This window comes from Telopea speciosissima, chromosome 8 (genome assembly GCF_018873765.1).
Source record: "Telopea speciosissima isolate NSW1024214 ecotype Mountain lineage chromosome 8, Tspe_v1, whole genome shotgun sequence".
Lineage (NCBI taxonomy): Eukaryota > Viridiplantae > Streptophyta > Magnoliopsida > Proteales > Proteaceae > Telopea > Telopea speciosissima.
Genome location: NC_057923.1, coordinates 41392506 through 41404298, shown reverse-complemented (window position 1 = coordinate 41404298; position 11793 = coordinate 41392506). Strand labels below are relative to the sequence as shown.

At 37.8% G+C, this 11793-nt stretch overlaps 2 protein-coding genes across 2 annotated transcripts; both read left to right on the top strand.

Annotated features, from left to right (window-relative positions):
• Window positions 1-1999: 1999 nt before the first annotated feature.
• On the top strand, window positions 2000-2803 carry LOC122672307 (probable disease resistance protein At1g15890). The gene has a single exon (XM_043869801.1). It carries the CDS (start codon window positions 2096-2098, stop codon window positions 2801-2803), a length of 708 nt encoding a protein of 235 aa, XP_043725736.1. The 5' UTR covers window positions 2000-2095.
• Window positions 2804-5530: 2727 nt separating this feature from the next.
• Window positions 5531-6166, top strand: LOC122672306 (probable disease resistance protein At4g27220). Its single transcript, XM_043869799.1, has one exon. The coding sequence runs from the start codon at window positions 5531-5533 to the stop codon at window positions 6164-6166; it is 636 nt and encodes a 211-aa protein (XP_043725734.1).
• The last annotated feature ends 5627 nt before the right edge of the window (window positions 6167-11793 follow it).

Here is an 11793-nt window from a genome sequence, read left to right as displayed (position 1 = left end):
TTTTATTTATTTTAGTTTTGAGAGGAAGGACAATATCTCAGGAGCAAGTGATTTTGGGTTTTAGTTCCCCTTTTATCTATAATAGGGTAAATATCATGCATCTATTCTTAATGCTATTTTAGGACCTTCGCTTCTTCCTCTTGTTCTTCTGGTTTTTTCCTTTTAATATCTATTTCATGTGTACCACTTCATATTTATCATTCTTAATTTTTCCTTATTAGAGTATTGAGAGGAAGGACAACATCTTAGGAGCAAGTCTCTTTTTTGTATTTTAGTGCTCCTCATAATTAGGTAAATATCATGAATCCATTCTTAAAGCTTAGGGCTCTAGTTTCTTCTTGTTGTTTTCTTGGTTTTCTTCTTTAAGCATCATTTCATGTTCACTACTTATTTATCATTATCAAAATGTTTTTTTAATTGAGTGCTGAGAGAAAGGAAGACATCTCAGAAGCAAGTATTTTTTTTTGGGTTTTAGAACTCCTTCTCCCCATAATCAAGTAAGTATATATCATGCATCTATTCTTATAGCTCGGGTCCCTGACTTCTTCCTTTTGTTCTTATGGTTTTCTCTTTTAATATATGTTTCATTTTTCACTACTGTATATTTACCATTATCATTTTTTTTTCCTTTCAATTAGAGTGTTAAGAGGAAGGATAACAACTCAGAAGCAATTTTTTCTGGACTTAATTAATTGCTCCTTCCTGTAAACGGGTAAGTGTCGTGCATCTATTCTTAAAGATTAGGGGCTTTGGCTACTTCTTCTTGTTCTTCTGATTTTTTTTTTTTTTTCTTTTATTTTCTTTTTGGTGTTTACTATTTCATATTTATAATTCTTAAATTCTTTCTTTATTACAGTGTTGAGACTTGAGAGGGAAGATATATATATATAGCAGCTCAGAAGCAAGTGTTTTGGGTTTCATTGCTCCTTCTTCCTCTAATCAAGTAAGTATCATGCATCTATTTCTTAAAGCTTAGCGACCTTAATTGACTTCTTCCTCTTGTTCTTTTGGGAGTAAATAGTTTTCATTGTAAAAGATGTGATTAAAAGAAAAGTTTATAAAGAAAGAAGCAGAAACAGCAAATCGAAAACTATACAAATAGCCAAAATTATGCATATAAGATCTATTTCTTAGTTAGGGGCACCCAAAAATTTTATGTTGCATGGGTGTCGGTGTTGTTCACAACTTCACTATCCCCCTATCTCCCTCTCTTAATTTCAATAGTTAATTCCCTATAATGAATTAATTGGTGTTGAAATCATGTGGCGCAGGTGAAAATTCGTTGATGGATTTCATTGGACAAATAATAGCCATTGGACAAAGTTTATGGGTCCCGTTCAGACGTCAAATCAGTTAGGTCAAAAATCTTGACAAAAATTCAGAAAAGCTGAAAGACAAAGCAATGGATCTCTATCACGAAGAGGGAGTATATAAATAGAGAGATACAGAGAGACACCATATCAACAATGGCGACAGCTGAATGTGAAGCTTGGGTTCAGAAGGTGGGAGAGATGGAAAATAAAATCAAAGCCATTGAAGCAGAGATCCAACAAAATAAGCGTTGCATTGGGGGATTGTGCCCCAACATTTGGTGGCGTAGGAATTTGGGTAAGAAAATTGTGAGCATGATGCATGATGACATATTCTTGATCTCTTCAAGGAACACGATTCAATGTGTTTAGCTGGAAAAAGGTATGTGGTTGAGCGACCTCCACTGCCAGTTGAACCCATTCCTGCACCAGCAGCAGCTATAGAAGGAGGCAATAATAATACATCATCATCACCACTTGATCGTACTGTCCAGAAGATATTAAGATGCATAAGGGATGATGATGATAAGCATAAAATTGGGTTATGGGGTATGGGCGGAATTGGGAAGACAGCTACAATGAAGGTCCTACACAATTCGCCCGAATTAACAGCTATGTTCCAAATGGTTATTTGGGTAACTGTGTCCAGAGATGGAGGAAGAGGAGATATAATAATAATAATTAGAAAGGTACAAAAGGATATTCTAAAGCGTCTGTCATTGCCGTTTGATGATGATGAGTCTGTTGAAAGGACCGCCAGTAGAATTTTTCAAGGATTGTGAAATATGAAGTATTTGCTGCTTCTAGATGACTTGTGGGAAAGAATGGATTTGGAAAAAATAAGAATTCCCCATCCAAGCAAAGAAAATGGGTGCAAATTGATAATAACAACTCGGTCCAAGGATGTTTGTGGTAAAATAGAGCTTGATGAAGTAATTAAAGTTGAATTCTTATCTGATGAAGAGGCATGGAACTTGTTTCGTGAAAAGGTCGGCAACGTTGTGGATTCATCAGAGGTTATAAGAGAAATAGCTACAAAGGTCGTTCGAAAATGTCGAGGTTTGCCACTTGCCATTATTGTAATTGGAGGGTGCTTAAGAGATAAGAAAGGGCTAAGTGAATGGAGAAATGCATTGAAGGAGTTGAGATCAAATAAGTACGAAACTAATGATGAGATGGAAGAATCTGTGTTTAAGATATTGAAGTTCAGTTACGACCAATTAAAAAGCAACAATATCAAGAACTGCTTTCTATACTGTGCTTTATACCCGGAGGACTATGAGATTGATGTAACAAAAGTTGTACAACGTTGGTTTGGAGAGGGTTTCATTGATGATGATGGTCGTGATTTTTCAAGGTTGGATGAGGCATATGATAGAAGACATTCTATAATAAATTACCTAAAAAATGTTTCATTGTTGGAAGGATTAGTAGTTGCTAATCCTGTTGGGATGGTAGGAACAGTCAAGATGTTGAACAGTGATGGCCACTGAGAGAGGGGGTGAATCAGTGGACTATAAAAATCTTTCCCTCCAACAGGTTCACTCTCAATTCACCTGTTGAGATCTTTAACACTCACTACAACCACCCACACAGTCTTCTCAAAAGGCAAACAGGTACACAACCACACTCTAACTAGCAATCCTGACACAGTCACATACAACCACAATCACTGATACTGCTACCAAGAGCTACTAAACAAAGTGCTGCCAAGAACTGCTAAGTCAACTGTTGGAGATCCCTCACTCAAGCACACTGACTCAATCACAACTGGAGGATCTGAATATAAACCACAAAGTCGTATACACACCTCAGCCAAACTCAAAGGCTCTACCAGGTATGTACATCGATCCTGCAGAAATGCATTTCTAACCAAGGTAAGCAAGCATCCACAACACAGAGAAATACGTGCTTCGACAAGTTGTCTACGTGCACGGAGTAATGGTCACTTGGACCTCAGCATCTACTCATCACTAATTTTCCCACCATAAAACTGAGAGACCGCACCCACGGCAGATGATGTTTTAGTCACACCTATGACTCAGGACATCTGACCTGCTTCTATCCCTAAATATAGAGACAAGGGTGTTACCCCCAATGGTTTCTCCAGCACTCACTGGTAACCAACACTGTGTCCAGATGCAGCTGGACAACTCAATAAAAACAATTGGGCTTATACAAATGCCCTACAATGAAATCCATAAAGCATAGGTCTATGACAATATAACCTAGCTAGCATATGCAATGGAAATACAGTACATCAAACATAACAAGCAATAAAGTGTAGAAAATCTCACAACCATGCACTGTCTCTGATCACTGATGTCCGGTGATGGAGTCTGGCAACTCTGGTGACTCACTAGAATCTTCAACTTCTCCTCATTTGATGGAGAACTGAAATCTTCAAGTGTGCTCTGTCACTGGAGTCCTGGAGTGGTTCCTGGCAATGTGGGAAACCACTGTTTTCTTCCTTTTCTTTCTTTTCCTTCTATTTCCTTTCCTTTCCTTTCCTTTCCTTTCTTTTCTTTTCCTTTCCTTTCCTTTCTTTTCTCTTATTTTCCTTTCCTTTTTCTCTTTCTCTTCTTTTCTTTTCCCCTTTCCTTTCTTCTTTGTTTCCTCCACCGAATCTGAGATGGGACTTGAGATGAGGCTTCAAACTTCTTTTTCTTCTCTTCTTCCTTTCTCCTTCTTCTTTCTTCTTCCTTTTCTCTTTTCCCTCTTCCTTCTTGGCTGCAACCACCTAAAGAAGTTCTGGTTCTATGATTTCAGAACATCAATGGCATCAAGAAAAGGATGGAGACATGAGATAGAGAGGGAGACTCAAATCATAGATGCATACAACACCTCTTAGGGCTGCAACCCCTTTTTTTTTCTTCTTCCTTCCCTCTCTTTTCCTCTCCTTTTCTTTCTCCCTATTTCTTCTATTTTTCTCTCCACGGTTCTATATCTTCTTTTTTTTTTTTCTCTTTGAGAAGAAGAACCACTTCTCTCTTCTTTCTACAAAAGATTAAGTAAAAGACTAAATAACCCTTTTTAGATGGGCCAATAGAATTTACATAAAAGGAATATTCAATCAAGCATTGATTAAAGAACTTCTCTAAAGGTAGAGAGAGATTGACACAGTTTCCAAAGTGCTTTTTGAAGAGCCAATCAAAAGCTTTTAAATGGAATCAAAGACTTTTGAAAAGCTTTTTAACTCATCCATTCACAACCTACACGTGGGAGAATAATGATTTCTTTTTTTTTGAAAATCTCTTCAACTTTGATAATTTCAAAAAGAGCCCCTCTAATCTCACTTATTTATGTCATCATAGATATTAATTAAATTTATTTACATTTAAACCCCTGAGACCAAAAAGTGATCTTAAGCTCCTGGCCGAGAGCAAAATTTGAAATCCAATTTTCCAAATTTGCTTCTAATCTGTGCATCCAAACGGAAAAAATCATAACTCCCTCATTTGACGTCGGATTGACAAACTGTTTGAACCGTTAGAAAGAGGACTCGACAAACTAAAATATTCATGTAGAAAATTCCACCCAGTTCTATCAATATACCCTCTAAAAATATCGATGAACACGCTGCTAGTGTGGAAACTATAAAATCAACATTCTTAATGCACCTAGCCTTCACCCAAGGCTATATAAGGCATCCAAACACTGCAATGAACAATCTCATGCTGTCACATAATCCCTGGATGCTCCAGTATCATTGTCAATATGTCACAACACTATCAAATGATCAAAATGCCCCTGGATGACTCCCAAATACTATGAGACCTCTGTATACACTGCCATACCCCTGTAATGATATCACTGCCGTAGTGAACACTGTAAGAACTACTGGGGATGGTGAGGACACAATCCAGTCACTGCCTGCACTGCCATAAGCATGTCTACTCAACTAGAATGCTGCTTGACTGGCCTGAGCGTTGTAACTACACCAAGATGCATTGTGTTGACCACAACAACACACATGCACTGTGTTGACAACAATGACAACCAACCCACAGTCACTGCCATCTGCACTGTGTGTTCAACACAAGATGCATGACGTGATTAGAGATTTGGCATTAATAATCACATCATCATCATCATTGTCTGCTCATCAGATGGTGGTGCAAGAAGAGGATGTTAATAATCGGTTCTTGGTTAGGACAAATATGGGAATAAACGAGCTCTCAAATTAGGAAGATTGGAGACAGTCCCAAAGGATCTCATTGATGTCTAATGAAATTTGCAATCTACCTGAGAATCCCACATCCCTCTCACTTGTGACGTTATTTTTACAGGGTAATCAAAGTTTGAGTAGAATTCCAGAATCATTCTTCCAGCATATGCACAATCTTCGAGTTGTGGACCTGTCACACACTGATATCAAGGAGTTACCATCTTCTGTTTCCAATTTAGTAAGCCTTCGAGGATTATTCCTCCTTGAGTGTGACTGCTTGATTACACTACCATCCCAAATAGGGAATCTAAAAAAACTTAAAGTGCTTCATTTAGGAGGCAGGTATGGCAAGTTTGAGTACTTGCCTATTGAAATTCAGCAGCTTACGCTCCTTAGAAGTCTGCAAGTGTCATTTGGAGGAGATATACCACCAAATCGAGTGATGGTTCCTAATGGGATTATATCAAGATTCTCTCTGCTTGAAAACTTGAGCATCCGGGTAAATCCTTATTCTCCAAAGTGTGGAAAAAGCATTGTGGAAGAGGTGGGTAGCCTAAAGCAACTAACTCAACTACTTGAGTTTCGGTTTGCAACATTGGAAAGTTTTGAGCATTTTCTACGTGAAAGTTATCCATGGAAAAACTCAAAGCTTGAAGTCATTTGGGTTCACTTTGAATTGCAGCAATGAAGAAGAAAGAGCATCATCAATTGATAAGCCATATTTAAAACTAGTGGGAGATAATTACACACCCAGCAACACTGCAATTGCAGAGGTACTCCATCGGGCCAACTTTTTCCATTTAGGAAACAATCACACTTGTCAAGGGCTGTTGGATTTTGGCTTGATGAACTTAACTCAGCTGAAACAATGTTATGTTTATAAATGCAAGATGATGGAGATCATCATCAACATCAATAATGGAAATCATAATGATTTAACTACTACTACTACTACTACTTCAACAACAACAACAACACCATGTGCAGTTTTACCAAACTTGGAACACTTGGATGTTGAGAGTATGCCAACTACGAGAGCCATTTGGGAAGGGCCAATGCCACCAGGAAGCTTCAGCCGTTTATCAACTTTGAGTATCGATGGTTGTCCAAACCTGAGAGAGATTTTCACAAGGGGCATACTCCAACAACTTTCAAACCTTGAATTACTTTCTGTCAGGGACTGTCCTAGCGTCCAAGTAATAATAGTGAATGAAGAAGAAGAAGAAAAAGGTCATGATAATGATGATGATGATGATGATGTTGCTCTTTTTCCAAAATTGAAGCTTCTCGGTCTTGATACCCTACCCAGACTAGAAAGGATTTGGAAAACAGTTTCTTTTCATCCCACCCTGGCGCCATCCTTAGAATCGATAGCAGTTATGAGATGTCCAAATCTGAAGAGTCTGCACCCTTTGAGTTTGGGGATGATTCAGCAGCAGCAGAAAAATGGATCATTATCTACATCCAGTAGAACTACTCTAATAAGGAGGATTCTGGGCTCAACCCAATGGTGGGAATCATTGGAATGGGAACATGATGAGATCAAACAACTACTCCAACCTATTTTTCGAGGAACCATTCTAGCTGAAAGATTAAACTAATGGGAAGCGTACGACCAGCTTCGTCAGTAGGAAGCAGAGGAGAAAGAGTGTCAGTGGTTGTTGGTTGTTGGTTGTTGTGAAGATAAGGAGGAAAGAGTTTCCCACTCTGGCATTGCAGGTAAAGTTGTCCCTTCATTTATTCTAATTATTTTATTCATCCAAGGAAATTATAATTGTATTTCTTGTTTGTAGTGTAATTAACTCTTTTTTCCCCCCTTGTATTATGTACTAGCATTAGTTGTTTATTATTATTATTAGTGAAATTTTTATATCAATTAAGTTAAAGAAGTTTAATTACTAGGAAAATTGCAAGAGGTCATCCATCAAATTCAAATCATCTGTAGAACTGTTGAAATCAGTTTCTAGTCAGATCCAAACAGAGCTTATCTTTTTCTTTAATTATATTGCTACTTTAAATTATAAGATCAGGCTTGTATCCTAATTTACATGTATAATTATTAAATTAAGATAGTAGTGTACCTATATATATATATATATATATTCCTTAATTTACCATTTATTTATACAACAGATTGATTCGATCGAGCAGAATGTTGTGTATACTTCCACTGGACTTCTAGAATGTATACCCAATTTATGCATCATCTGAAATAGGTCCTAATAAAATGTTACTCCATGAAAGTAACAAGGATGACTGATACAAACAAAATGCCTTGTTTCCTAGCTAGGTTTTAAATAGTAAATTTTTCTATGTATTGTACAAAAAGTGATCAAACCATTTTTATTATTTATTAGTTTCAGTGGTGGAAATCCGTTCATGTTTTACAACGATATGCATTAACCATATGCTATTGCAAAACAAAAGATATTAAGTTTGGGAGCAGAAAATTTTACAGATACATAGGATCTCTTACTGTTCCTCCATGTACAGAGGGTGTTATTTGGACCATAAGCACGAAGGAAGGTAGGGTCTCTGTAACCTTTGCCACTCTTACTACCTAAGGAATGTATTTGTAATTAACCTTTGCCACTTTTACAACAATTGACAAAGAATTTGCTTTTGTAGGTGAGGACAGTTTCAAGGGAGCAGGTGAGGGCACTAAGGGATGCAGTTCATGACACAAGTTTAACCAACTCTGATCATGTTTGAATGAATTTTGCTACTTAGAATTTTGATAGAATGGGTGTCCTAGCTTATCTCATCATCTCTCCAATCTACTATGTAACCTCATCTGGTTTCATAATCTATTGCTAATTAGGATTTTCTTATTTGGTAATAAATAATAACTATGAAACTGTATGTACTAATTTTGAGTCTTTAAGTACCAGTTATGTATATGTAGTGAGAAGGCACTCAGTAAACTGACAGGAACCAATCTAAGGCTCTACTAAAGATGTGTTTGGTATGCATTCTAGGAATAAATTCTGAGTCTAGAATGCATTCTGAAACCCCTTTATTTTGTCGCTTTAGAATACGTAATAGACTTAGAATTTATTCCAAAATGCATTCTAGACCCAGAATTATTTCAAAAATGCATTCTAAACACAACCTAAGAGATTAGATCATTAAAGAATTCAAACTAATGAAACATATGTATAAAGTTTGAATTTGAGTGATCCATGCATTTTTGTGTTAAGGCCCTTTCTACTCACAGCATTAGAATCTGGAATCTAGTGTGGTTGGAATGACTTCTGTAGAGTAAGGGATTTTTGGTTCTTTGGAGTGAACTCTGAATAGAATTCAGTTGATCACTTTAGTTTTGTCACCAACCCTTAACATTCAGGTACTAATTTTCAAACAATAGTTGTGTCATTTCTTAAGCATAGGGTCTCCATCCCACTATTTAGACAGTCATTAGAACAAACATTGATGTTATACAACTTGGGCATCCTTATTTTGTGTATGTGTGAGTAGGTGCCATGGTTTTAAAAATTAGAAATCGGATCGGTAAATTGGCTGATTCAGATTGAAACATTGATTTTGTTCCCAATGCACTTGAATGGAAAGGGTTTATCTCTCTGCCTCATGATTATCTCTACTTAGATATGCTTTTGTATGTAGAAGGCTTTAAAAATACTGAAATTATTGTTGTATTAGGCTTCTTTATTGAGGGGGGGGGGGGGAGGTTGAATCAGTAGTCTTCAAAAATTATCCCAAAAACGAACTCCCACTAATAGTCTCCTAACAACTGTACACACACCGGCTGCCAACAGCTAAAACAAACAACCTATAAGCGCCACTGGCTAGGGCACCCTAATTTTGGCCAGCTACAATTTGTGTGCATCCCACATATCACCAAGATTAGTTAGGCCTTTCAGAAGTGCACACCCACTCTACACACACCACAACACTTCAAAATAATCACAAGCAATCAATCACGACACACAAATATACGTGGTTTGACAATATGTCTACATCCACAATGCAATACTCATATTGGCTTTCGTATTTGTATAATACACTTCAATGATTACTCCTATAGTGATTGCTTTGATCCATGATAGTATATAAGTACTAAGAGCTACAACCCCCACTACTCACAGCCCCAACTGGAAGGATCTAGCACCTATTAAGACTTTTCAAAAACACATTGTGAGCTACAACTCCAAGGGTTTTTACAATGCAAATATCAAAGCAAAATTGAAATCCCCATCCCCAAAATCATCAATTAGATGCATACATCGAATTCAAGATCATGTCATCACTTTTCATGACATCACATGGTCACCATGCCACTTTCCAAGCATACCATACACATGATTGCATCATCATAGCTCATGATCATTACCATGCACCATGTCAACTCAAATATCATGTACATGCCTCCATATCAACCATCATGCATCCACATGCGCATCAACAATCATCAACACTAGGCATCACCATGCATGATACACCTGTCATGGCCATGAAAACATGCCGACACATCATAAAACATGCTATACATATCTGTTAGTCCATTGGAGTGTGTGGAATGTTGTTGTCATTGTTGGCAACATATTTGGTCATAGTGGTGTTGTGGGAGTAGCTATTGGTGGTTTGGTAGTGCTGGAATGGTCAAACGAGCTTCTACACATTGTCAAGGGCAGTTTGGTCATTTGGTAGAGTTACAACGACATTCGAGCATGAAGGATGACTATTAGCAATATATTGGGTTCCTAAGAAGTGTTTGGAAAAGGCTCGAAGCAGCAGGTGAAGGCCTCGTACATCAAAAGTTGTGATTTCATAAGATCATGCAGTGGGGTCCACTTTGAAGCTATATTTGGAAGTCTTAATGGTAGAACTGGGAAAAATACTCTTCATAGGAAATGCAGATCATCGAATCATGGTTACAACGCAATTTTTTTCACCTATTTTTTATGTCAGACGAGGAAGTTATGGAGGTTTTCGTGCAGTCGCGCGAAAATAGAGCTATTTGAGAAAGGGTTGAATGGCTTTGAACGGATTTTGGGAGTATTCTGTTGTTTATTTATGCAACAGATCTGTAATCACGTTTTTGTGGTTACAGAGGTCATTCACAAATTTGTTTGGGTCGATTTGGGTATAAAATAAGTGTTCTATGAGAACGATTCCATTTCGTGAGTTCTGATAGGCCAGACGGATGGGGTTTAATGTGTTATGGTGTGCACCATAACCAATGGCTGAGATTAAAAGATTCCAAGTAAACAAATTCTGTGAAGCCACACAGAGGCATCCGCATTAGATTCTTGCACGAGATTTTTAATAGCTATGGTGCACCGTGCATCATGTGGACGCGCTAGGTGGAAGTGAATTTCTGTTCTGGTGTATGGCACATATACGGTACCATAGATTAAGATTCTATTTTGTTGGCTGCTAGCAAACCCTCTTTGCTTGAGGAGGAATCAACAAGATCTAACGGATTTTAATCAGCCCAAAAATAGAAGCCTAATCGGACGGTCTAGAACAGACCCACTCTATGTCGTGATGCGCGGAACTCCTCACCGCCGTCCGGTAAGTGATGAACTGTCACAAAACATTTCTAAAATGACCGAAATGCCCCTAGATCGTAGGGTTTTTGTAAAATAGGGATATCTCCCTCGTTTTAGATTAGAATTGAGATCCGCGAAGTGCTGCGCCTTCACAGAGACAAGACCCATTTTTTTGAAGAATAAAAAATGTGAAAAACCTTATGTAGAACACGGTTTTGCACAAAAGACTCTTTTTGGTGGGTTTCTCAATTCTCGTGCACATGGGGATGCGTGCAACAGACTGACCACATGTCAGAGATACAGTGGAATGTGGAAATACCCAGGGAGAGGTATTTCGCAATTGAAAAACTCTTGTCTCATGGTGTTGAAGGTTTTTCCTTCTTGAGGAGATTGAATACATTATTAAAGCGCGTTCAAGGTTGCAAGTGCACGTCAAGCAATTGGTCAACGACGGGAATACACGGGTAGAGGTATTCCGCAACTAAAAAAAAATCCTTTTATTATTTTTTTTTTGGGTTTGTTGAATGTTGTGAAACCCTAGGTTGTTGATGTAATGGGAGGGATTTAATTTTTGAATTTATATTGTATTTCCTAACCAGTTGGGGCTTGTCTAGGGTTTGGGGTTGTTTCCCTTGTCTGTGTTGCACCTCAGATTGAAGTAGGGATTGAAGTTCCTGGGCTGTTGTTGCAGTCAAAAATTTGAGTAGCGTATTGAGCAATATACGAAACCTTGGGTAGGGCATTGCTCCGTTGACGTAGACAGTTTGGCCAAACCACGTAAATTTGGTGTCTTGTCTACTTT